Source organism: Felis catus, chromosome C1 (genome assembly GCF_018350175.1).
Source record: "Felis catus isolate Fca126 chromosome C1, F.catus_Fca126_mat1.0, whole genome shotgun sequence".
NCBI lineage: Eukaryota > Metazoa > Chordata > Mammalia > Carnivora > Felidae > Felis > Felis catus.
In genome coordinates this window covers 161,565,244-161,592,938 of record NC_058375.1, presented here as the reverse complement: position 1 = coordinate 161,592,938, position 27,695 = coordinate 161,565,244, and the positions used below count along the sequence as shown (strand labels likewise).

The following is a 27,695-nucleotide window of genomic DNA, read 5'->3' as shown; positions in this document are numbered from 1 at the left end:
AAAAAATGAATAAACGGTAGAAAAAAATATATAAAGTGGACAAATTTTACCCATCAAAAAAACCAAAAAAGCCAATGATCTACTAAATTCCTGAAATGATAAACCATTCAAAATAGGGAAGAATCCTGAAATTTGGTTAGACTTTAATATATCATGTCAATATATAAGCTAAATACAGAAATAGTGAAATCCTTATGAAGAATTTTTATCTTCCTCTAAATAAAAAGCTTGGGGAAAAAACAAGGTAGTTCTTAAGTAGTAAATATTAGAGGCTTGTCACAAGGGACATCTTTTTCCAATCTTTTGCTGCAGTGATTGTAACACTAAATGGAGCAAGGAATATTAATGCTGGTCGTTGATATGTCACCAAGTTTGTTCTCTTTTAGAAGGAAAACTTGCTTAAGTTCTGCCACATGGAGACTCTTGGACAGCGAGCTGCCTCGGCGTTCCGCTTATTAATTCCTGATGGGCTCTATGGAGTTAATCAGCCGTTAGGCACGTGTTCTGGGGATCTAACAGATGGTGCGAAAATACACTGCATTTTATTTTTGTAATTCTAATATACAAACACGCTGACAGAATAACAGTACTTAGAGAAAGGGCCAGAAATAGGCTAAGCTTTTCTTTTAAATTTCTGGCATTTTGTTAATTGAAATGAGATCCGAGCGCTACTTGAGTGTAAACGCAGGCCCTTCACCGTGCAGGCATAAGGCAGGAAGTGAGGGAGGTGGCCGTGGGGGAGGGGAGGGCCGCCATGCTGCCTCTTCTAAGCTGGGGGCCGAGTCACCCATGGGGAGCACTCACCGGGGTGTTGGACTGCTCCGTCAGCTTTTGCTCCCACATCCTCAGACGTCTTTCCCGCTCTTTCAGCTCTTGCTCTTTACAGCTGAGGTCCCGTTCTAGTTTCTTCAGCCTCTCAAGAGTTGCCTCAATTTCGCACCTGCACAGGATGACTGGGTTTAAGTCTCAGCTTTGCTCAAGAGTTATTAAATGCTTAGTGGCCCAACAGAATGTGTAATGAAAGTGAAAGGCTGGGGTGCCTGGGTGGCACAGTCGTTAAGACTCTGACTCTTGATTTTGGCTCAGGTCAAGATCTCATGGTGGTGAGATCCAGCCTCACGTAGGGCTCTCCACTGACGGTGCAGAGTCTGCTTGGGGTTCTCTCCCCCAACCCCGCTTACCCTGCCCCTCCCCTGCTCACACTCTCTCTCAAAAATAAACTTAAAAGGCTAAAATGAAAGGCTGAATACAAGACTGTGATTTTTGCCAGTTTTATTGAGATATCATTGACATATATCACTGTGTAAGTTTACAGTGTACTGCATAATAGTTTGACTTACACATACTGTGAAATGATGCCCACTATAAATTTAGTTAGCATCCATCATCTCATATAGAGAAAGCAAAAAAAGAAAAAAAAATTTTCTTGTGATGAGAACTCTCCAGATGTACTCTCTAAACAACTTTCATACATGTGATACATTAGACTGTAGTCATCATGTTGCACATTATAGTCCTTGGACTTATTTATCTTGTAACTAGAAGTTTATATCTTTTTTATTTTGAGAGAGAGCGTGCATAAGCAAGTGGGGGGAGGGGCAGAGAGAGAGGGAGAGAGAGAATCCCAAGAACTGAGGAACTTGTAAGGTATGACCTGAGCGGAAACCAAGAGTCGGACCTTTAACGGACGGAGGCACCCAGTATAAGTTTATACCTTTTGGTCACCTTCCTCCTATTTGCCCCCACCACCAACTCTGGTAACCATAAATCTGATCCTTTATTTCTGTGAGTCTGGCAAAACTTGTGCTTCTAAACCAAACAGGAAACTATCAGAGAATAAGAAATCTGTCACATCCTTAAAAATCTATAGGTAGTTTCTAGTCTGGAAAAATCAGCTCAAAATACTTCCTAACAAAGTACTGAAGACCCACGAGAGTAGAGCCTAAGCTATGGAGCTGGTGTCCTGGTTTAGCTGTTTAATGAATGCTGACATTAAACTAGCCCTTTATAGTTTAGAAAGCACTATTACACAATGTCTCATCTTATTCTCATAACAGCCCCAAGAAACCGGTACTAATCCCATATATAGAGATGGGGAAAATGATGTTCAGGTTGGGTGATCAACATCCTGTCCCTGGTGAATTCAGGTTAGCCTAATTCCCTGACTGGGTAACTCAATCAATTGATTAATCTGACCTAGTTTTCTCAGTTGTAGGGGGTGAGGATTATCTTATACCAGGGTTCCCCAGACTGCCTGATCCTAATAACTACCTGGGCAGCTTTTTAAAAAACAAATAAATACACAACAAAATACAGATTCCTAGGACCCTTCCTTAGAGCTTATGATTCAGTAGGGCTGGGTAGGGACTAGGAATTTCCATTATTTAATAAAAGACCCGGGGCTCCTGGGTGGCTCAGTCGGTTAAGCGTCCAACTTCGGCTCAGGTCATGATCTCACGGTTCGCGGGTTCTAGCCCCGCGTTGGGCTCTGTGCTGACAGCTCAGAGCCTGGACCCTGCTTTGGATTCTGTGTCTCCCTCTCTCTCTGCTCCTCCCCCACTCACGTTCTGTCTCTCTCTCTCTCAAAGCTAAATAAACATTAAAAAATTTTTTTTCAAAACCCAGGTAATTTTTATAATCCGACAAGTGTGGATCAGATGAACTCTAGGATTCTTTTGAAGTCTAATAATTTTTTTAAAGTTCTCTCCTTAGTCTCTATAGGCCAATCAACCTCACTACTTAGAATATGTCCAGTTATAGAAACCTTTGTAGAAAATGAACTGTTGACGACATGGCTCAGTACAAGCCATTTTCTTCCTTCAGGCCTGTCACTGTGCTCTGAGAGCTGGAAGTTCCTTCCCTTGAGTTTCTTCTGAAAGGCCTGGAGACAGCTGACTGGTTATTAGCTGGTAAGTGCTGCCACAGCATGGAGTCTGGTTGGGATTCATTCTCTCTCTCTCTCTCTCCCTCTCTCTCTCTCTCTCTCTCTTCAAAATAAATAAACAAACATAAAAAAAAAAAGTCCTAGGTATTATTTGGCAACATCTAAGACAGGGAACAGCTACTGAGGTGGGTCTGGATTTGGGTCCAACACTGGACTTCTCTGGTCAGGTTCTGAAAAGAACCTCAGAGCCAGGGAGTTAGCAAGTTAGTGTAAAAGCACCTGCCGTCGACACTCCATTCCTCTTATTGGTGTCATTTGAAAATTATAGAATATAAGAACAGTCACACTACCTGAAGAAAGGCACCAAAATCAGCAATCTTTCAGAATTATCACTATCATCAAGTCCACATTTTATCCCTGATGTTTCTGACAAAAAGATTATGCCCATTCATAAATAAGTGTGTGTTTATTTTTCAAATGGAGATTTGAGGGAAAAAAATCAACGTGGGAAACCTTAGGTTAAACTTTTGTAACAAAGAAAGTGAAAGTGAGCCATCTTGGGGAACTGAAGGGGTCAGAGGGTGAGGAGAGGAGGCAGCAGAGAGGGGGGCACTCTGTGGCGGGTGGTAGGGGGAGCTGGGCTGCTGTCTGTGCAGTGCCTCCAGCAGGCCACACCACACCCCTGCCCGAGAGAATGATCGCACGGATACTCTGGTCAGGGGTAAGCGGCCAGCACGTTTAATTTCACTTGTAATTTAGGCAAGGGTTCATCTCAAGTTTCAGCTCTGGGAGCCAACTGTGAGTTTGAGACCTTCTGGAAAACAGACCAATGGTTAAGTAAGCTGGAAGCTGTGACACAGAAAAACAAACACTGAGTAAAATCTGCTTCCTCAACCCGGCTCCTCAGGCTCAGCACTTTCCAACACTACTCCCTGCCCCAGGCGCCCCGCTTCTGCAGGGAGTGTGGGAAGTTATGTACCATGAGGGACGCAACGACCCCGCTCCCCCCCCCCCCCCCCGCTCCCCGTGTTGTTAATGGATTCTTTTGCATTGAGTGCATCTGTTGATGTATGTGTATAACCTTCTTATTCTATAAACATAGGTGTTTTTAAAAGTTTAAGTGTTTTAGTTGATGAAAATGATGGTTTTTCTCTTAACCCAAATCCAATTAAGGTTGACTTCCACTAGTATCAATTTTTCCCATGCCAAAAATAGGCAGTGAAATGTAATTATCTTTTCAAGGTCAATTTGTAAAAATAGCTATATTATATATATGATGGTAAGTAAACAATATGAATATTAGTGTTATATATTAAAGGATTTGTGCTAATATCCAGATTGCAAAGATTAAATTTCCTTATCTGTTTTTTGGTTTTATTGTTTTTAATGTGTTTATGTATTTTTGAGAGACAGAGTGCTAACAGGGCCGGAGCAGAGAGGGAGGAGAGAGACAGAGAATCCTAAGGAGGCTCCACACTGTTAGCACGGAGCCCCATTGGGGCTCAAACCCATGAACTGTGAGATCATGACCTGAGCTGAAATTCTCAGATGCCTAACCCACTGAGCCACCCAGGTGCCCCTGTTTTTTGTTTTTATTTATTTTAATGTTTATTTTTGAGAGAGCGAGCGAGCGAGGAAGGGGCAGAGAGAGAGGGAGACACAGAATCCAAAGCAGGCTCCAGGCTCAGAGCTATCAGCACAGAGCCCGACGTGGGGCTCGAATTCACAAACCTTGAGATCATGACCTGAGCTGAAGTCAGACGCTTAACCAACCCAGATGCCCGTTTCTTGTTTTTAACAAGGTGTGCCACGGAGGGGTGTTCTAATCACAAGGGAGGAATGCAATCAGCAAAGTATTCCGCCAAGAGACACAGATCTGAACATGCCTCACAGCGCCACACAGCTCACTCAGTGCTGATTACAAGGCAGTTATGTGGGGCAATGAAAATTGCAAACATGAGCAACAGGGTGACACATTTCCTGTTCTTAATGATCATGGCTGTTATTGCTAATAAATCAATAGTAGGAGAAACAAGCTGAAGATATGAGCAAGGAACTATCTGACTGTAGATTTCTTTCCTATCATCTATTAGATCAAAAGAAAGAACATAGTTCACTTAAAAAAATTGTTTTAATGTTTAGAGAGACAGAGAGGGAGACACAGAATCTGAAGCAGGCTCCAGGCTCTGAGTTGTCCGCACAGAGCCTGACATGTGGCTCAAACCCACGAATTGCGAGATCATGACCTGCACCAGAGTCATATGCTTAACCGACTGAGCCACCCAGGCACCCTGGAAAGAACATAGTTTATATGGTTTTAAATAACCTAGCTTTAAAAAGAATTTTAAGGGGCAACTGGATAGCTCATTCGGTTTAGTGTTCAGCTCCTGATTTCGGCTCAGGTCATGATCTCATGGTTGTGAGATAGAGCCCTGCATCGGTCTCTGTGCTGGGTATACAGCCTGCCTAAGATTCTGTCTCTCCCTCTCTCTCAAAAAACAAAACTAAAAAATATAAAATTTAGAATTGTAATAAAAATCATTTAATTTTCTAAAACAGAATGTTTCATCTGGTCTATGTATAAGGAAGCTCTACCACAAAACAAGCATTTCCCAGAAACACAAGATTTCCTACACATGCTTTCAACAGTAGTCATGTGGTTTCAGACACAAGACAAAAGTCAGGAGAAAGAGGACAGTCTGAATGTGTTGCCCTTTGAAATATCCAGATGATGTGACAAAGCATTTGATTCTTTTTGGTATGTGGGACAGAGTGGGATGTTTTTGCCTTGATCATAACCTAGAACAATCACGCTCTCGTATTTCTCTTTGCTCAAAGGAATCAAGCGAACTCTGCATGGTCATGACCGGATAGTATGGCGCCGGCCACGGTCCGGGAGCAGCGCTGCGCAGAGCGCGCACCACAGCAGGCCTGTGGGACCAGACCACGTGGGTTCTGGTACTGGCTCTTAGTGTAATCTTGGGCAGGTGACCTAACATGTCCATCCATCTCATTTTGCTCTGTGACAGAAGTCAGGATTGCCGTATGGATTAAAAAAGATAATCCAGATAAAGTACGAGCATCTGGTGAGAATATAATAAATGGCAGTTGTGTGTGTTGTTACTCTAATATTATTCCCTCTGGTTTTAACCAATTGCCACGTTCAGATAAAACAGCCCTGCTACTTCTTAGACTGGTTTAAGGGTTCAGGTAAAGAAACATATTCTCTCACCAGCTCTCAGGATCAACTGGTTTCTCAAAGAGAGCCAGGGAGGAAGCCAGCTAAGCAACTGCTTGCTTTTTACTAAAACACATTAATGTATTACCAATGTTATTTCCCTCATCTTTTCATCTTCAGACATTTAAAAAAATTTATTATTCAACCATCCAGGTTTGTAGAAAATAAAGCTATCCAAATACAAAACACTCTCCCCAAATTTAATTATCCACTGGTGTCACTGACCTTTTGATAATTTTAGGTACACATACCATCTAAACGTAAATGTTTATAGTACAAAAAAATGCAATCATTCTAATCATACTGGACCCTAGCCTCTATTTGTAAGTCATTTATCAGATCTGTATTATCATAAATGGCTCCATCTATTCTGTATATGGAGATAGCATCAGTTGTTAAAACCATAAAAATCACAAAAAACCAAAAATCTATTGCACCTTATGCCCTTTCTAATTTACAATTCTAAATGACGCTGTGATAAGCGCGTATCTGTACATTCTTGTATAGCCTTTCATTTCCTCAGGAATGGAGTGGTAGTGGTGGAGGCAGCCGATCTATACTGCCAGACTGTCCTCCAAAAAGGTAGTAGTTTCACCAGCAATGTACTAGAAAGTTTATTATGCTGGATATTTTCAGGATGTAGATTTTTGCCAATCTGGCAAATGAATTATGTTCCCTTATAGTTGCTTGATTGTACGTGAGGTTAAATATTTTCATATGTTTATTGGCCATTTGAGTTCTCCTTTTGTGAAATGCCTTTCATGTCCTTTAGAATGATATAATTAAAATGTTATTTTAAAGGCAGTAACTCTGTCTACCACCGTAGTCTTCCAAGTGTGATCTGGGGGCCCGTGGGAGCTTTTCAAAGGATCGAAGAGATTAAAGTGGTTTTCAGAACAACATTAAGACATGACGTGCCTTTTCTCATTCTCTCACAAGTGCACAGACCCTTCCAGAGGCTTCACGATATGTGCCAGTGCCGCAGGCTGAGTGCAGAGACAGGATTTATTGTTACTTAAATGAATCAAGAGCTACATACTTAAATTTTTTCTCAGTTCTAATTCTGAATGTGGTAAATACTGACAGCTCTAACTCACTGCAACTGAAGCTCTTTGTAGTCCTCAATAATTTTTCAGAGCGTAATGGAGTCCTGAGACCAAAAACTTCCGTAACTGCCAAGCTACCATCTAGGGGGAAAGAAGTTACGGCAGTGTGGCATTTGTCCTGGAAGTTTATGGTGGGCACTGCTTTTGCCAAAAGGAGGTTTTTACATTTTTCTATAGAAAATTTACCAACTGTCCCCCTATTTTCTGATGTTGTTGGCATAGTTTTAGTATCATATCTCAAGGCTATTATAATACACTGATTTTAAAATCCCATTAGTCTTTTGGATAACAGATCAAACAGCATCTCCTCAGGAAATCCTTTTATTATTTCGTCAGACTAGATTTCATGTGCATACTCTCAGATGTCCAGTAATTCTCTGTCATAATTCTTATCAAAGTAGTAATAAGTTGCTTGTGCATCTATAGTCAGTCAACGCTAGACCCCCTACTCCATATGCACTAGGGCTGTTCTGCTCATCACCATGGCACGGCACAAGAGCGCCTTGCCTCGGCAGAGGTTCTGGAGTATGTGAATGAGTGAGTGTAAGAAACACACCTGTCAATAAATCAGCTTACGTATTTATATTCTCTTGTATGATATCATAATGTCTTTTACTGTCGCTGCCACCATGGTGTTTCCCTCCCCAAATATTTATCGAGCAACTGCTGTGTTCAAGTCCCATTCTAGATGCTGTGGGTATAGTAATGAACAAAAGAGATTATCTGATCCTTTTACATTTCAGCCAGAGAGGTACAGATAAAACAGCAAACTACAGAATTACTTATTAATTCCAATAGCAGTAGAGGTTCTAAAGGAGATGCTCTCAGGGCACATAAAGTAGAACCTCATCTGATCTAGCGTCAGAAACACTTCCTTAAATACACGTTATTTCAGCTGCTATCTAAATGATGACTAGGAGCCAAGCTGGATGTGGGTGTCAAGGGTGGTATGCTGCCTAAAGGGACGAGTTTTATATAGAAGAAACTGCATTTGCAAGGACTCTGAACAAGGAAGAAGTATGCATCTACTGAGGGACTAAAAGCCAGAAGTTAAGAGGCAGAACTATGCTCTTATGGTAAGGCTGCTGAGGTCAGAGTGCAAAGGGTCTCCTGAGTCTTGTGCAGCGTTGACCTTTATACTAGAGTAATCCCTTACACGGATTTGAAACAAGAGTGACCTGATTAATTTGTGCTGGTCTCTTACTGTAGGAAACAAGTATTAACTTACATGTTTTGTTAATTATTTAAGTCCAGAACGAAACCCCCTCATACCTACATTCGAGCAGAGTATGACTTTTGTTTCCCTAAATAAAAACTGATTTAACTCACTGGCCTCAGATAGAGATTTCAAAAGAATAAAAACCAATAAGGTTACTCTAAAACAATCATACAGAAAGCCCAAGGAAACGTCTAAGAACAGGAGTGAACAACTCCATGTTTCCAAGGTGCATGCAGTATTCATTGGGCATCAGCAGGTGGCGTAAGGCGTCACGTTACCGCCAAGGCTATCAGGAGCAGAGATAAGTTACTTAAATCTCTGCTGAGTCAGGGAGGAATAATGTCAGCTCCCAAACATGCTATTTATATAACTGCAGCACGTGACCTGGCTCAACTGTCTCATCCTGGGCTTGCTCCTTCCACTCACACATTACAATTCTCTCATTATTAAGTTTGCTTTCCACTTGACAAAATTTAGTAGGATTCATAGCATCAATAGTTTTCTTTTAAAAGTGTTTTTATAGTCTCCCTACCTCCTCCATCAACAGATCCAGTACTCTGCAAACTCCTAGGCAAATAATATTTTTATTTCTCACTGGACAGATGCCAAGACTTCCTAATACAGAGTGTATGGTACAGAGAAATGTCTGGTAACTGTCTTCGGTCTCAGGAGATATGATTTTAATAGTCTTTCCAAATACTTAGACATATGCAATGGAGGGCTTACTAGATCTCCAAAAAATTTTAACATAAAAAACAAAACTCTAGAGTGTCATCAAGTTCACTGGTTTTCTTCTTCAGTGGAGCTGGACCCGATCTTTTAAAGCCAGAGGCCGATCTTTTAAAGCCAGAGGCCATGACTTGGTGCAAGGCTTACCTACCTCCACTCTGCCTTGTTGTGCAGGAATGAGTTACACTGGTCAGGAAGGCTAGTATCATTTGACATGGACTCCAGAATTGAAATGATTTGCTTGAAAGATGGCCGTTTCTGAAAAAGAGAAAATAATAAACTTGTTGGGACTTAAGAAAGTAGGTCTTTAAGAGAAAATCCACAAGCAAAACAATAAGCTTGACATACCATAACAAAATAAAATAGCATGCCATGTCCTGACTTAGTTATTACAACTGTCTGACTACTCAGGTTTAAGGGAACCATATTCCTTATTTTCAATAAATTATAAGAATAGTCTCATGTCATTTTTCTATCATGTGGCCTAAGGCTGGAATAATTACAGTTTTTCTCTAGGTACGGAAAGTACGAATTCTCTTTTGGGTAGGATTAAGGAGTCCTAAAAGGGAAAAGTTAAATCCTTTAAAAATCTTTGTGATACAGCAAGTTTAGTAAAAGGTAATGGTGGAGTCTGGGTCTACCAGTGTTCACCGTAAAATTCAATCAACTTTTCTGTATGTTTGAACATTCTTACAATGTTGGGGGAGAATCTACTTCCTCTGTTAGAACTACTAAAATTTCCTCAGCCACTTGCTGATAGAAAAAGCCCCCCATTTTAAAGTCATTATGACTTCATTGTCTGCAGTGTTGACTCCACATCATAACTAGTTTCGGAAGCGGGAAGCTCTAACGCACAGTTTACTAGGAATTGAAAAAGTGGCGGTTCGGCGCATTTCTTTAGCGGTAACCACACTTGTCTGTTGCCTTAGACTCTAGCCAAGGCTGAGACAAAAGGTTAAAACAAAAATGGAGAAAGATAACAAAAGGATGATGCACATTCTGTCTTCATCATGCCTCATAATTATACCATTTCTGAGCAAATTACAGTTGCAGCAATTAAAACATGCATTTTAATTTAGGAGCACAAAAACAAGAAGGAACAACGTTGAGGTGGCTTGCTCTTAGGACTTGAGTGCTTCCTACCTTAAGAAAGACAATTTTTCCACTTCTCAGGAATATAAAACTGGGCTATTCATTCTGAATTCTGCCTTCATTGTATTTTAAGGGCGTGTGTGCCTGTATGTGTGTGTGTAAGAAGAGGGCCTAAGTAGCTAAGTGTCGCTGATACACGGTAAGCCTTGTAATAAGCAAAGAAGAAAATGCCTTAAGTAGGAAATTTGAAAAATACGGTCTTAACTTTATTCCTATTTTAATTTCTCCTACCACGTGTCAGGCTGTAAAAGGAAAAATGTTTTAATTGTTTGCACAGGAACTAATTATATAATACAGGATTTTCATTTTGCATGGAAAAGCAGTGAGAGGCTAAGAATATTTTTCCCTCCATTTAATCATTCTTGAAATAAAGTAAAACTCTTTTGTAATTAGGTGACAAGTATCCCTAGAAAAACCTTAATTTTATAGGTAGAATACACAATTAGATGGAAATTATCAAAGTGAATGTTTGAAAAACAACAACAATATAGAATTTTGTGGTGATGATGGTTTATAGATATTCCGATTGCAGAATACAGTATTTGGCCCAGGCCTGCGTTCCCTTTAGTATTCACGTAGGTTTTGCTTACATTAAAAAAACTACACCTAGGGCCATTTATTAAGCATTTATATACATTATTTATTATCTCCATTTTGTAGATAAGGAAAAACTCAGAAAAATATGGATTGCCCAGTGTCACACGGGAAGCAAGTTACTAAATCAGGGGCAAGGCTCTTAAACCTTTCAATATGTTTTATCACACGAGAGTAAGCTATTCCTATCAAACTCCGGGCTTTATTCTTTTCTTATTTAGAAATGCCAGTTTAGAACTGGAAACTACCCACCTTTACTTCTTTTTTTCTTTGATAAACTACTTTGAGCACCTGGTGTAAGCCATTGGCATGACTTGACATTTACCTAATAGCTTTCTCTTGTATTCTCTTTTGCCTCCTCATTGCAAAAGAACATTTTTCTACAGGTGAGCTGAATATTTTTTTTAATCTATGTCTTTAAAGCATAAAGGCTGGGGAAAAAAGGAAAGGTTTGTAACCAGTCATGGCTCTATATATGTGCACAGGAGTGGCATCAACTTCTGGCTGAATTGCTACAGACTTCTAGCCAGAGAACTAAAGTGTGCCTTGGTCTGACTACTTGAGTTAACACATTGGGCACCCACTTACTAAATGTGTGGAAGGTGCCAAAGGTAGCACTTTGCCCTCAAAGAGACAGCAGTCCACTTAGGCAGAAAAGAGATTTTAAAAAATACAACAGCAAAAGGTAAGGCCTTAGCCCAGATTGTGGTTTAGGAACAGGAGGACCAAGTAGGGGCTGCAGTAAACAGAATAGTCAGGGAGGGCTTGATGTTGAAGTAATCAAAGGAAGAAAGAAAACCGGAGGGCACACCCAGGGAAGGGATGTGTGGAAGGTATGGCTGGAGATCAACCATGAGAGCTGGAAGCATGGGCCGCAGCTGGATGTACAATGAAATACAGAAGGAATGTATTAGTTGTATCAGAATAAAATGCCTTGAATGTAGGAAATAAAAATCAGTCTTAAACTTTATACTCCACCTGGCTAGAATACAAGACTCCTCTCATGCTGAAGAAGGGCAAGCTGGCTACATGTTAAAGACATGCCAGCTTGATGGCTTCACCGGGCCTGATGTCCTTCCTGTGTTAGGTGTTTACACTACCATTTCATTAATGCACCAAAATGTATATTCTTAGAATTTTAATTACTGAAGTACGGAGCTTCCGATGAAGAAATTCAAAACCTGCTTTGCATACAGAGATATAATTGCAGTTATAGAGATTTAGTTGTGTTAATCGAATTCAATGCGAATAATTTCAGGTAAAATTTTTATTTAAGTATCAGAGAGAAAAATACCACCAAAATGACTATATATGCCACAATGGACGTGTAACTGGTAGAGTATGGAAAAGGTGGTATGATAGCATTAAAAAAATATATATGTTCTAGAGCAAACTTGCAAATAGCTGCTTACATTTTCTACTGGATTAGCTGCAAAGTGCAGGCATTTCTCTTAGTGCTTCAAAACCCCATATTCTGTGAACAGAGGCGGGGCAGACCATTCCAAACCTATACAGCTTTGTCACAGAATACTAATAAAAACAATCATAGTAAATAAAAATACTAACAGAATTTTTTAAATGTCAAATTCTTTTTTTTAATTAATTTTTTTTTTTGTTTTACATTTTTTAATTTATTTTTGAGAGACAGAGCACAAGGGAGGGGCAGAGAGAGAAGGAGACAGAATTCGAAGCAGGCTCCAGGCTCTGAGCTGTCAGCACAGAGCCTGACACGGGGCTCAAACTCACGAACCGTGAGATCATGACCTGAGCCGAAGCTGGACACTCAACCAACTGAGCCACTCAGGCGCCCCTAAATTCGTTAATAAAAAACATTACGAAGTCAATAAACGATTCTCCTTTTAAAAAAGGGTGAAGATAGTTTGATGAACAGGAGTGAAAGCGAAGATTGAGGTTGCTGGTTACCAGGGTCAAGGGGACATGTACAAGTCACGGAAGACCCAGCCACAAACTCCTCCAAGACAAAGCACGGCCATTCAGCCACGAGGGAGCACGTGGGCGGAGGTGCCTCACAGATCTGTGTCCCTTGCTGCTCTGCAAACTGTACTTGGTGTTGAGCTGTTCTCACTTGATGGTGTGGGACGACGTGCTAGGTAACAGGTATGACTCAGCATGAATTCTGTGTTACACGAACATGTTTCTCAGACTTACCGGTGGTTTATGCATTATTCCCGCTAGAGAAACACATGCTATAGAACAGACTGTGTTACCATCATGCATTCTTCCTGGGCCAGATTGGAACGGAGTTTAAATTAAGGAAGAAATTCCATTCTTAAGTCTTAGATCTGTTTAAAAAAGTCAGTTCGCAATAGATTTCAGTGACAGAGTGGGCAAATTTGAACTATAAGATTAGTTCCTCTCTTGAGTCTTTCTCTTCTGTGATGTTGTTTTACTTTCTAACTTTTTAATATGAAAAATTACAAACATATACAAACTCAGAACAACGTAACAAACCTCCATATACCTATCACGTGGCTTCAAAAATTATCTATGGCCAATCTTGTTTAATCTACACCACCATCTATTTCCTTTCACTTTATTTTGAAGCAACTCCAAGACTCGCCTATCATTTTATCTATAAATATTTCCGTATGTATGTGAGAGTCTTTTAAAATGATCTTTGCAGGGAAAGGAAATGGGCCTTCATGCTCAAATGTGATAACCACATGAAAGTCTACATTCTGGAATGTCTCCAACTCTATTGTGATAGCTTAAAAAACATCACGAATCTAGTTTCTCTAGAAGTGCTACTTTTGCCTGGTCTTTGGTTCAGACTGCTTGGGTTCCTTCTCCAGTCTCACCATGTACTAACCTGTGGCCTTGAGCATTACTTACCTTCTGTGTGCCTTGACCCTTCATCTGTAAAATGAGTGTCATAACACAACCTATTTCATAGAGGTATTCTAAGGAACAAATGAGCAAATGTGCATAAAGTGCTTGGAGCAGTGCCTGGCATATAATGAGCACTGTGTGCTAGCCATTTTTATAACATGAAAGTGCAATACTTATTATTAGAGATTAAAAACAAAGGAATGCAATTCTTTCCATTGAGTCAAGAGTGCCAGAATGCTGTAAGAAAGCCAGTAATGAGTTTCTAAGGATCAAGATGAACAGATATCAACAGAAAGACTTTACAGTCCATCCGAGACTCACAGAAGCAGCAATTCAGCTTGCTTTGTAAGGAATCTTATTACTCCAAGTTTTAGAAACTCAAAACCAAGAAAACACGTGAAATTTTAGAATTCTGAACAACGACCAAAAGAATATTTATTTATATACCTTGGCATCAGCTTCCCAACACTGACGTAACAGCTCAGCAAAACTTCTGGGGCAACTGCTTGGAATGGTTAATCTCTACCACAGAGAAAGGAAAAACAACACAAGGATTGACTCATTAAGGTAAGCAAATACTGAAAGGTCATAAAAGTTAATTTAAGAGCATAAATAAGTCATTAACTTTAAAACTTCCATTGATTGATACATGGCAAGTAAGAATTTACGTTTAGATTCATAATATCTAATCCCTAAAGACACTGATGCTACTTTTCTTCCAAAACGGTATCCAAGTGGATGGAGAAGTTGGATTCAGCACAACAAATCCAAAAAAAAACCTAGACACAAGTCTAAAAGAAACTACAGTAGGACAGGGGCAAGGGGGAACAGAAATACACACTGTAAAACCACAAACCTATCACCATTCTTTCATAGACAACTACGAAATCTGCAGACAGGTCGGACAGCCAGGCAACCAGCTTGGCTCTGGCAGGAGGTGTACAACTCTGAAAGCATCTTCTGCAGAGACCGTCAAAGAGAGAATTTTAAAGAAGTGTGCCTTTTCTCATCAGCAAAGAGGATATTCTGTTTTTTCTTTTTCTTTTTTTTTTTTTAACGTTTATTTATTTTTGAGACAGAGAGAGACACACCATGAACAGGGGAGGGTCAGAGAGAGGGAGACACAGAATCCGAAACAGGCTCCAGGCTCTGAGCTGTCAGCACAGAGCCCGACGCGGGGCTCGAACTCACGGACCGTGAGATCATGACCTGAGCTGAAGTTGGACGCTCAACCAACTGAGCCACCCAGGCGCCCCCAAAGAGGATATTCTGAATGTATGACCCCTTACGGGTAAACCGCAGGGACTGGACACAACAGAGATTATAATGTGAGGATCAGTCCCGTTCCAACATTTTATACAAGTGGTTCTCTAGAACTTGCGATGTCCCTGGAGGCTCTCTAGAGATCTGCAGAGGCATTTTTTGTTTGTTTTAAAGACTGGAGGGCTGCACCTGGCATGGGTCAAGAGTACTAGACATCCTTCATTGTGTTGTAAATCCCTGATTAAGTACTCCCTCATACTCCACTAAACTCCAGATGCTCCGGGTGCAAACAACAAGGTTTATCATTTTCTGACCTCAGACTCTCTCTTGGATTTATAAACACATTTTTTGAGCAGTTTTAAAATACAATGAATTAAGAATGCAACTACTAAATAAGATAAATCAAGGGCAGATTGATCTTTGCAGTACTCATAACCTTACCAAGATGTTTGGAAAACATCACCTGCAACAGCATTGCTCACGCTGCTGGAATCACTGATACAATTCAGCTCGACTCTGCATGTGTAGCTGTTGAATCCTATTTACCCGCAGGGACAAGCATCTAAAATTGTTCCACACTCTCCTCTCTTGTGGCCATGCCTGTGCATTTATACATTGCAATACCTTTTTCATCGATTTCTTCTTTATTACAGTTAGAGCATTATGTTAACTTTAAAATATAATGTGTATAATGGGTAGGTTGCATTACCTCTGAATTTCATTTCAGGGAAGTAGAGGGACCATTAACAGGGTTGTTATCAAAAGAGCGCTGGGTGTGAGTTGAGAACTGCTGCACTAAGAAGTACTGAGATTTATTCCACAGTATTGTTTACTGAAGAAGTTTTGTAAATAAAAAGCTTAAACTGAATTTATTTGGATTTAGGGGAGATTGTGTATAAAACTAGAAAAAGAGTTATTCTGGCAGGAAAACAGATGATCTATATTTAGAATTACAGATAACCTTAAAATCAAAATAAACCAAAATAAAACCTTATAACCAAGTTTTAAACAAAACAACCCTCTCCAAGTTAAAGGTATGCTAAACATCTTTTTAATTAATTACATAGAACAGAGGAGATGCAGTAACCTGTACTCTTATTTTACTGTAATATATGGTAAACCGTCCTCCTATTTTACTGGAAACCTTTTGATGAAAATCAAAAGGAAAATCGGGTGTTTACTTAAAAACACACACACACACATACACACACATACATATGATGGCTGGTTGGGAGGAGCAACTAAGAAAAACGAAGTGATTGCAACTATTCAGCTGAATCCACTCCATGGCAAAACAGTTTCTCATAAAAGGTAACATTTTCAATATAACTTTCTCACATTTTTTCTAAGAACTGAAATGTGACCTGGACGAAAATGGATGTTAATTTTCTGTCATCTTTTCTCACTGAAAAACTTTTTAGCTACTGAATCTTGAGACATTACGAAATAAGATATAATTATTTTAAATTATCTGATATGGTCAAATATCAACTAAATCTAAACTCACGCGCTAATGTAAGGGATTATTTTGGTGCATCAAAAAGTACCTTAAAAAATAAAAATATAAAGTACTTTAAAAGGGAATCCAAAGCATTTAAGTCCTGATTACCTAATTGTGGGTATTCCTACTGCATTAAAACATCCTGAAATGGCCAGAATATTAGCAATAGATTTGCAACACTTCAAAACGTTAAGATTGTAAAAGTTTCAAATTTAAATTAAAATATTTCCCAAACACTATTTAAATTAAAATAACCCAAAAATGCATGACATTTTTTAAAGGTCATACTCCTTTTTGCACCATTTTCTACATAAGATGCAAAAAATTACTCTTAATAATTTATCTTTTTCTAAAGTATAGTCAACAATGGATTAAGCTTTTTGAGGATTTCTATTAAGAATAGTAGCTTTGCTACTAAGAACAAAACACATTTTATAAGAATCTAAGTACTTGTAAAGATAGAAATTATCCTGCTAGAATATTCTGAATGACCACTAATTGAGTTTTATGGAAATAACAAAGGCAAACATACATGTCTGGAAGAATTATGAAATTTACTAGCAATACCCTCCTACTTTCAGGACTTCTGTAAGGATTCACTGTTTGCTTTAACAGTGCTTTATGTATCTAGTTTTAATAGGATTTAATATTAGGAAAAATTGTTTGAAGGCCTTATTTCATTATTAAGCACTTAGAAGCAAAGGCCTTCAGATATTTTTAGAAAGTATTGATCTTCCTACAGATCCAAAAAGCAGTCCTAAATGGTGAAACTAAATGAGGTCTAGAGTCTAGTTGAGAGTAATGTATCAATGTCAACTTTCTGGTTTTGGTATTGGCCTACACCTGTATCTCACCAGTGGTAGAAGCTGGGTGAAGGATACACAGAATCCCTTCTAATATTTTTGCAACTTACTGTGAGTCTATGATTATTTCAAAATAAAAGTTAAAAAGAAAAGACAATTCTAATATTTGAATATAGGTGCATTCTAGCATGAGTAGCTTACATTTAAAGTGTCTCGCTAAGTTTAAACACATCATTCTTTACTTAAATGAGGCCTGTTTAAAAAAAAAAATACAGCTTGCTCTTTTCAACTCAAGAACCCAAGATATTCCAAAGTAAAAATAAGTGAATTAAAATAATTAGAAGTTGAAAGGATTTTGGAAATTACATTTAAATCAGTCTCGATTTTATTACGAAATTAAATAAATCCTTGGCAAAATTTTTTCAAGCTTTAAGTCAAGTCCCAGGTAGTTAACATACAGTGTACTATTAGTTTCAGGTATAGGATTTAGTGATTCAACACTTACGTCATAACACCTGGAGCTCATCACAACAAGCGCCTCCTTAATACCCATCACCCGTGTAACCCATCCCCTCCTCCAGCAACCCTCAGTTTGTTCTCTACAAACTGCCAGTTGAGACTTGGCAATTATTTTAATGTTATGTCAGTAGAATTTGTTTTGGTAATAAGTGTCTACGTTTATGAGATGAAATGAAGACTCCTTCCCGAATGATGACAATGGAATTTACAGCTAAACTGCCATATTTTTGACAAATAAATACGTAGAATGAGAGTAGAGAGAGAAATATCCTCATAATACCCAAATTTCCTCAAGTTCAGTGGAAAATTGGGAAAACTTGTGTCACCGTGGGGGGGGGGGGTCTTTCAATTTTCTATTCTATGTCCAGAATGGGAGGGGTCTGAGTAGTCTCCGTCAGTTATTAGCTGGCCATCATGTACACCATGGATAAAACAGTACAACCTACTCTAGGGAATCCTTCAGGGAAAGGGGGGAGATAGCCTCTTTCCTGTACATGGTGGGGAGGTTCTGAAGATTATGGGTGATTCCCAGCCCTCAAGCCTGCTATCCAAAGGCAGTTTCTAAATTCATTTTTCTCAACAGCTTTAATAATCCTTGAGAGATACTCCAATGTTTTGAAAGTGCTTCAGATTCACACCTCTTCTGCCATCCTTTAGATGAAGTACTATTTTTAAATATTAATTCGTTTTTCTTAGACATATTTGGAGGGCCCAGTTGGCTTTTAAAAAACTTTCTTCTAGTTTATCTTGGAACAACATAGAGGGAAACAAATTACATGGAGTGTTCTGCTCCAAAGTCAACATTGGGTCAATAATTTTCTTCCCTCTCATTTGTAACCCCAGAACCAAACATCTAATCACCTCACTGGCAAAAGAAACTGAACAGAAACAAGTGGGTTCTCCTATCATGAAAATATCAGTTATTCTATGTACCAGGTCTGATTTAATAGCACACCAGGAATAACCATGACATTTAATTAAAACGGAACAGCTCCTGTGAAACACTGAGCAAGACACGTTCTTGAATATAACTCCTTTTCCTTTTCCTTAAATTGGCAGCTCTCTCCCATCAAGTTCAGCTATCATGAACATTTCATCCGCTCTCAATAGCTCAGGAGGACAAATTAATAAGGTAGCTGGATTATGTGATCTAAACTATGGAAACATGGTTTCTCTTAGTCAATAGCAGCTTTTTGGTTAATCTAGTCTGTTCCTGCACTCACATGGGGAGCAAATCAATCCAATTCTTTTAAAGCATGAAAAAAGGAATATCTCTATACAGTCAACCTTTTTGCAAATTATTTTATGCTAAGGTTACACTCTTACCTTCTGTGGAGGGCACAGATAAGGTCTGGAAATGAAGGTTTGTGAAATAAGGTTGTTTTGCATTGCAAAGACAACTGCATGCTTCCATTACTTGATCTAAGTTCTCCTAGTACCTTGATATTGGATGCTTCATCCTTATGCTGAGGATTTCCATGCCTGTGCATTTCAGTCACAATTTTAAACCTTTCAAAATGTAGTTGCTCTCTTTGATATGAATGTACCACGTTCTCTGATGTAGGCTCATAGGTCCAACTAACTGAAAGCCTCAATTTGTGGGAAGAAGAAAAGCGAGGCTGGGGACACAGCACAAACGGTGTTTACGCCACTGAAGTTCTTTTGAAATGGAAAGGCTCTGCATGAAGAAGGGAACAGTTATGCCACTGCCTCGCCAATTCCAGTGAGGAGCTCATCTTCAATGTAGTGTTCAACGTAGGTGGCAAAACTGTAATTTTTCCCTTTTTTGAAACTATTTTTTCTTCTTTTATTTTTGAAATTCTCATCTAAGCGACAGTTTCTTGTACTATAGTGACTCCTGCTGGGAGAGGTAAGTTGAAGTAGCTGAAGGTCTCTTACAGATATATCAACTCCCGGCCAGTAAAAAAGATGTCCTAAACGCAGGAGATGGAGTTAAACTGTTCCCCTACCTTGGACGCAATGGCTTCTTTCATCACTAAGAACAAACCCCTAGGTTTTACAATTGAGACTGAGAAACTAGTACAGTACTTGTACAATTTTTGATCTACAGCATCACGACGTGAAGCTGCAACAATTAGATGTAAAGGGTCCATTCATGAGGAATAACATCACTTTGACCCTTTGTGTTAGCTCCTACTGCTAATCTTTCCATAAGCGTGAACTTACTTTCAATTTGAAGAAGATGAAAAAGTCTTTTGCAAAACCCCAATACTGTTTTCTGATCTATGTACCTGAATGGAGAATCGTAGTCTTACCTCGTTTTTTTCCACTACAAGCCAAGCTACTTGTAATCCTTCCAAACCTTTAAAGGGGACCTCCCTTGTTAGCATCTCCCAGAGAACCTGGAACAAAAAGAAAATGGAATTTTTATTCTTGTACTTTATATTTTTGGTGTTTTACTGAAACTTTATCTAACATTTAACTGTATCCAATTACCAGACAAAAACCAACCCCACCTGTAGAAACTTGTGCAAAATGTATATATTCATATATATATATATATATATATATATATACACACATATATATATACACACACACACATTTTGTGTATATATATGTATATATATACATATAAACATATACACACATTTTTTGTTCATTTTTATGAAGAAAAAAAAACTAGAAATCAGAACATTTAGAGCCAGACTTAAAATTTTATGAAACCAATGGGCCTGCATAATTTATCTTGTAAGTTATGAGAATTCTCACAGATTCCCACAAATTAGATTTTACATTTTGTTGGTCAAACTCTTTCCACCTTCAATTGCCGATAAATTTCTCTGTAAGATAGTAACTGGGAATTCAACTGTAGTTTTAAAGGTTCAGTAATGGTCTGATAAAAGAAAAATTGAGCTCTAAATCCGAATCACTGGCTAAACCCTTCACCCCATAATAGTAGGTACTTGCAAAAACTCTAACATTTAAATTTTGTGTTTTTGGAGAAAGCCCTCTGAAAGTAAGTCGGTCTAAGGTATTAATTTTCTTCCCCCTATAACATCATTTATTATATATTCTAAAATGTAATAAATACTTTATGTTCTTAAGTATAGGCTGAGTGTGTGTGTGTGTGTGTGTGTGTGTGTGTGTGTGTGTGAATTTATGTGTATGTTCATCTCTCCACAATCCTTGAGATCAGCATGACTAATAAATCTGCACTGGAATGCCCAAAGAAAGCAAACTGAAGTTGGGAATGCTGAAAACTGCCAATATTTTGGGTTTCATTTAAAATACTAAGTAATGGAGACTTTTATATTCAGGTGACTTTCTCTATACAAACGAGCATCAAAATCAGTCTATCAACATTTGGTGAAGTGCAAAAACAATTACAATTTTACCCGTAAATCACCATAACCACCACTATCACTTATGGAGTGATTATGTTCCAGATGCTCTGTTGAACCCTTTACACATGTTACCATGATTAATATCAACCCCATCAAACAGATTTTATCCTCATTTTACAGATGAGGAAACTAAGGCCTAAGAAAGTTAAATTAAACTTGCCGAAAGACACTCTGCTATCAATTGGCACTTGCTGCCTTGCCCTAAAGGTCAAGCTCTTAACCTGACATAACTCTAGAGAAGAGAAGGCTGCAGCATGAGAGAGAATGTGACGAGCCATAGTGCAGGTGTGGAGCCATGGCAGAGGTGAGAAGCAAATGAATTCGGTTTTGATTTAGATTTCTCTTGTCCTACAAACAAAACAAAAGCCATTTCTAAATAAGAACGTTGACTGAGGACATCTATTCAAGCAGGTCCTACAAACCTTTAACTCTATATCCACTGCTCCCTCAGCCAGCGCTCGGTCATATTTGAATCAGAACGTGTTAAATGAACTCCGGCTAATACGAAGATAATTAGCAGGAAAATCAGGGAAATCGGCAGATGCTGCTCAAGCAGGAGAAAAAAAATTCGCTGCAGCCTCTTTCGGCTTTTAATCAAGTGTGTAAGGTGCTTCTTCAGAAGAGCTGCTGAATAATTCTATTTGAGTCACAGAAGTGATTAGGAAAAGGTAAGGGGCATCCCGGAAGGGGATGATTCTAGTAAGCACTATAAGTAAAGGAAGCTGAGGAAGACCAGAACAGGTATGCGATCACCCCTGGGACCCCGCCTGCACAGGGGAGGGAGACGAGCAGGAAATGAAGCCCCTCCATTCAGTGCAATTACCACTCCCCTGATGCTAGGATTGTGGAGGGGAAGGGATATGAACAGCAAGCAAATGGAAGGATTTGGCCTTCTTCAGGAGAAAGAGTACAGTGAATCGACTTCAAATAAATCAAATGGTCCAGACCCCAAATGTCGAGGTAAGTGGCCTTGCATCCCGTTTTCTGAGTGTGGCCTGCACGCACAACCCATTGCACAGGCGCACACGTGAAGGCTGACTGCATTGTATGAAGTAAAATGCAAAACCAAGAGCTTGGGAAGTAATACAGGAAAAGATTTCTGTCATTCTCTGTTCCAAAATATTCAGTTGGAAAATAGCCAAAATCTACAAAGATCTGAGTTCTATTTCTCCAAGAGTTCTAACACTGGAAACATAAGAGTTTCATTTTAGTCCCTCTCTGTATCTCAGACATGCTCCTGCAGCTGAGGGTCCCTGTGACAGCCACACACGTGTGGGATCTGGACAGGGCACCGTGAGCCGCTAGGCTCTTTAGGTGAAGTCCAGCACCAGCACCTGCCGCGATGCCCTGTTACTAATTCACCAGGTGTAGGCGTGTATCAAAACATAGGTGGTATGATATAGGCAACAGCTGTTTCTACATGAAACACAATGACGTTTGGCACAAAAAAGTCCTTTGTGGAGGAAGTCATTTGGAGGTCTAAAAATATATTAAACTATGCCTGAAAATACCAGTGATGGGGATGCAGGCCAAACATTATTGTGATCTTTCCCCTTAAAAATACTTTCCAACTCATTCTATACTGAGACGTGCTCACGTTTAAATTGTGCTCACAAGGAAAATTTTCTATTTTCAGCTTGCAGAGAAACTTGGACAAGGCTGTGTACTTTTCCTGCCTTTTCTTTTACAAACAATGGAAAGCCATTACCTGAGCCGGGTTGGTTCTGGAACGGGGCTCATAGACAAGTGAGGCAGTGATGCTCCCTCTTAAGCCACTCTATTTTCAAATAGTGGTTCTGGCTCAGAAGCTTCTGAGAAGCTAATCCTGTCTGCATTGTCATTAGGAGAGCTTTGTTTCTAAAGAGTGGCGAGGCCTTGTGTTCTCAGAAGGCTTATTCTTTCAATGATTTTTGGTTTCCTCCAGCCTTTTCTTTTTTGTGGATAACATACTACACACTCCTCTGGTTTGGTCCTTCAAGAGAAATCACCCTAAGGGGGTAGCACAATCTCCTTTCTTGTAAAATGGAGAGAGAAACAATCGCCTGCCTAGCAGAGTCTGTCAGCTTAGAAGCAAGGACCACAAGATCCATTTCGGGGATTTGTGTCACATTTATTTTTAAGGCTGTACCAGGCTGTTAGTGTTGCCATCTGCTAAGAAGCCACACAGGTTTATCAAGCTGCGGAGGGCCAGGGACTTGGACGATACTGGGGACTGCTATTATAGCAAGTCTGAAAAAAATAGAAACATGAAAAGCAAAAACATATTAGTTGTTTTTTTTTGAGGTGGATTTCAAAAAAGGACAACTCTTTTATTATGGTCTTACTCATCTGTATGTGACTGCTATGTATGTATGTGTGTCGGGGCTCAATGACCAGGATGGATTTTCAATGAGCTATGGGAATTCTGTTCTATGCAAAGAGATACTTTAATGACAAGTGGTTCTAGCTACTCACTCATTTTTGAAAGGAGATCAAAAGTTCTAAATAACCAACCACCTCGCTTTCCTAGGTAGGTCTCTCTTTCAAAGTCTATGCACTACAAACTTCTAAAACCAACATGCCCCTACCTTACCAACCATTCGCTACTGCTCTTTTAGGTAATACCTACTTTGACCATGTAATGATTTCTTCATTTTTTAAAAATGCTATGATTGCTTAAGCAAACAACTCTGAAGAGCATGCCTTGTACTCTTTCTTTCACTAAATGGTGTTTATCAAGAACAGAATGGGAATAGGTTGGAATTAAATAAAATCTTGAATTCTCATTTATACTTAAGTTAGTGTATGTGCAATTTTCGGAATGGAATTTTGTTGATAAAGCTATGGGTAAGGATAACCAGAGTTCCAAGTAAACCTCTCTAAGATACTGTTTTAGTTTCCACCAGTCAAAAGAAGTCTCTATCATGAACGCAGAGTGGATATTCAGCAGCATGTGACTGGGGCACATGGGTTCTAAGGTGAAGCATCTGATGTGTAAATATAGAGCATCACTGGAAATGTTCAGCGACTGGCTATCAGGCATGCTATAGATTACTTGATAGAATGATCTGTTAAGCAATTTGTTAAGTTCCTCAGAACAAAACAAAGGAAGGATCTGTAAACAAGTACACAGAAACCCTTATTCGCCAAGAGAAATGTTCAGGCCCACCTACTAAAAAAGCAGTGAGCAATCACCTGAAGGAAAAGCTTTTTAATAAAGTAAACAACATTTGCAGACTCAGAAAGGTTGATTCAAACTATGGGTAACATGAGGGGGTCAATGAGGAATGAGTGAAAGGGATTTAAAAAGATACAGGAAAAAATCCTAAGCACGGCAAACAGAAGTCACCACCATCGTTGATAGTTCGCGTGTGAAAATGAACAGATTCTTGGTTACTGGAACGGAGATTCTGTCTCAGCTCAGGAAACGCAGTGGGTGCATTTCACACAAAAGCCCCTGGCAACTGTAAGGTTTTGGAGGGAGGTGGTGTGAGATTTGTTTTCATAAATGTTTCATAATACTGAAACCAAAAATTCATTCTGTAGGTAACTCAGAGTTGTCTTTCAGAGCAAACATTTCTGAGATAGGGAAAGTCCCAGACTTGGGAGAATTTTAAAAGTAAAAGTGCTGTACAAGAGCTTGGGGAGTGTTAAAATGAGCCTCAAAAGTCTTCCAGTTCATATAAATGTGCAAAAAGAATTTAAAAACTATAACCACATAAACGTGTGTGTATGTCTGTATACACATGACTCTCTACGAAGAGTGGTGCTCCCCTTCCCCTCCCTCCTGCTCCACAGAGGAGTCTGTGAATGAACCATGGCCTGCTGCACAACACAGAGTGCTTTTAACATTTGTCAAAGGCTGTAAAAAACCAAAAGTATACACAGTAGAGATTATTAGTGGCCCTTAAAGTCTAAAATATTTACTATCAGGTGCTTTACAGGAAAAGTTTGCTGGCTCCTGTTCCACAGGATGAGCAACAGACTGGCGAAATACAATTTAAACTACCCGATGTTAGTGCCTAGCACAGTGCCTGACGCACCAAAAAAATACATTATTGCTTAAGAACAAAGGAACAGAACTTCCTAAGAGAAAATGATGTCACAAAAAGTCTGAAATTGCAACCAATTCTCTCATTTTCAGACTCCCCAGCAGATGATTTGGAGGATGGTCAGAATGTAATAATTTTTGACACAGGGAACCAGTTTTAGAATCTAGTGTCTTTAGGAACTTATGTTTTTTTCCTCATCTTTCAGTGAGACTTATTTGGTCACTGTCTATAATAGTTTATAGCCTTCATCCTTTTTTTTTAGTTTTTTTTCTTTTAATGTTTCTTTTTGAGAGAGAGAGAGAGAGAGCGCGCACAAGCAAACGCACAAGCAAACGCACGGGTGGGGCAGAGAGAGAGGGAGACACAGAATCCAAAGCAGGCTCCAGGTTCTGCTCTGTCAGCACAGAGGCCAATGCAGGGCCCTGAACCCATGAGCCACGAGATCATGATCTGAGCCAAAGTCAGACGCCTCATTGACTAAGCCACCCAGGCGGCCCCTATAGCCTTCATCCTTAAAAACACCCAGAATTATAGGAAATGAGATATTTAGCCTGAAGCAACTGTTGTCTTCCAGCCTTTAAAATTCTAGCCTTTTGCCAAAAACATGTATTTCATTCTTGTAAAGACTTTTTCCAATAGCCAACAAAATTAATTTCTATTATATTAAATAAATGTGGTGTACATAAGATGTATTATAATTTAGAAAAAGCTTACCAATGAAAACAGCCCAAAACTTAAGTAATGAAGCCAGCAGTAAATATTTAGAGACTGATGGCCTCGAAAGACTCTCGAAAGACTGGTGGCCTCGAAAGGAATACATTCGACAATGCTGGTCTCCTCCTGGGCCATCAGCTGTCGCTCGCAATTGAAATCATAGAAGTTTGGGAAGAAGAGCCATGTTGATTTGGGCCAAAATTAGTCTGCTGCTTTTCTTATTATGAAAATGTCCTTTTAAGAGTAATAATATGAATATAAAGGCACTACAATTAGGGGTGAGACCCAAAGAGAAGGAGTTACAAATACTATTTTAGACTTTTTAAGAGATACACAGTATTGTTAGGGATTAAAAAAAGCTTATCTTTAAAAAGGGGCAACAGGAGTGTGCCTGGGTGGCACAGTTGGTTGAGAGACCAACTTCGGCTCAGATCATGATCTCACGGTTCGTGGGTTTGAGCTCCACGTAGGGCTCTGTGCTGACAGCGCAGAGTCTGCTTGGGATTCTCTTTCTCCTTCTCTCTCTGCCCCTCTCACTCTCTTTCTCTCTCAAAATAAAATTAATTAAAAACAAAACAAAACAAAACAAAAACAAGCAACAAATGAATTCCTTCTACTACCAAAGAATCACCTTGCTCATCTTCGCCTCCCATCCCACCGGTCTCCCTATTGCACTTACTTCTTTCTCTCTGCTTATTCCTCAAGAATGATCCACCTCAAAACTCCTCCTCCAAAAGCTTCTGCTCCTTAAGGGATCCTTTCCTGTGGTCTCCATTCCCTGAGCATCCCCTACCCCCACATTCTATTCTCGTAACTGTGCTGCTAAGTTGTGACTTTTACACGATACCTTCGATTCACGTTTCAGAGACTCACGCTACTTTATAAGACTCGCAGCAGACATGGGCAAGGCCATGTGCTAAAAGCTATACTTTTCCTTATGTACTCTCCAGAAACTCACCAGTCAGCTTAAAGTTGACATTCAAACATCTCCTGTTAATGAAATCATGTGGCAGATCTATTGGTGTGTTCTGAGTAACTTATTACAATGAAGTCCCGTTCCAAATGACCCACGTTCCCACTGACTTACACAGACATTACACAGTCACATGTCCAGCCCAGGACAGCACTCTTCCCAGGAGTGTGTCAGGCCCGATGTGACTTCAGGGTCCATCCAATTCGCTGTCTGGAAGCAGCACTGGTTTCTTCTCAACACAGGACACAATAAAAGTGATCACAGGAAATGTCCCCGCGACTGGATCGGCCACTGCTCTAGGCATCCCACCAGGAAACAGCATCACTGCCGTAAAGCTGTGTTAAATTGCTGTATCCCCCTCTGTAGGTGTTTGCTTTTTGTATTTCCTTGGGCAACAAAAGATGAGAAATGAACTCACCACACCATAGGAATACGTGTCACAAGTTTCAGACACAGGGAGACTCTGGATAACTTCTGGGGCCATCCATGGGAAAGTTCCAACCAAGGACATGTGTGTTGTATGGTTATGGAACCGAGAGGCACCAAAATCGCATATCTGAGAAGAGAGAAACAAGTATCAACCTTCTACTACTGATGAATAAAAGAATTATCAGTCACAAAAACCTACATCTGAAGTTTAGAAATACTTTTGAAGAAAATTAAAAGAAACAGTCCTACCTTCAATACCCCATCAGCAGCTATAACAACTAAAAAAAAAAAGAAAGAAAAATTATGATAATCATCTAATTTG

The 27,695-nt window shown here is 39.5% G+C and overlaps 1 protein-coding gene and 1 long non-coding RNA gene across 22 annotated transcripts in view; one reads left to right on the top strand and one right to left on the bottom strand.

The window, feature by feature from the left end:
* Positions 1 to 24,002, top strand: part of LOC102901678 — a 128,494-nt gene extending 104,492 nt beyond the window's left edge. For 10 of the 19 annotated variants that reach the window (XR_006583306.1, XR_006583310.1, XR_006583313.1 and 7 more), the window contains 3 exons: positions 387 to 522; positions 2,824 to 2,909; positions 5,723 to 7,024. This is a non-coding gene — a long non-coding RNA (uncharacterized LOC102901678). Of the gene's footprint in view, positions 1 to 386; positions 523 to 2,823; positions 2,910 to 5,722; positions 7,025 to 12,790 lie in introns of those variants that run through there. The other 9 variants (XR_006583316.1, XR_006583307.1, XR_006583314.1 and 6 more) reach the window with 5 other exon arrangements.
* Positions 1 to 27,695, bottom strand: part of MAP3K20 (mitogen-activated protein kinase kinase kinase 20) — a 193,928-nt gene that overhangs the window by 46,999 nt on the left and 119,234 nt on the right. For all 3 annotated transcript variants that reach the window (XM_006935367.5, XM_023259463.2, XM_003990872.6), the window contains exons 6-11: positions 27,623 to 27,651; positions 27,363 to 27,500; positions 20,135 to 20,221; positions 14,220 to 14,294; positions 9,328 to 9,434; positions 805 to 940 (exon numbers count right to left, since the gene is read on the bottom strand). In XM_006935367.5, coding sequence (XP_006935429.1) covers positions 805 to 940; positions 9,328 to 9,434; positions 14,220 to 14,294; positions 20,135 to 20,221; positions 27,363 to 27,500; positions 27,623 to 27,651 — 572 coding nt within the window. The remainder of the gene's footprint in view (positions 1 to 804; positions 941 to 9,327; positions 9,435 to 14,219; positions 14,295 to 20,134; positions 20,222 to 27,362; positions 27,501 to 27,622; positions 27,652 to 27,695) is intronic.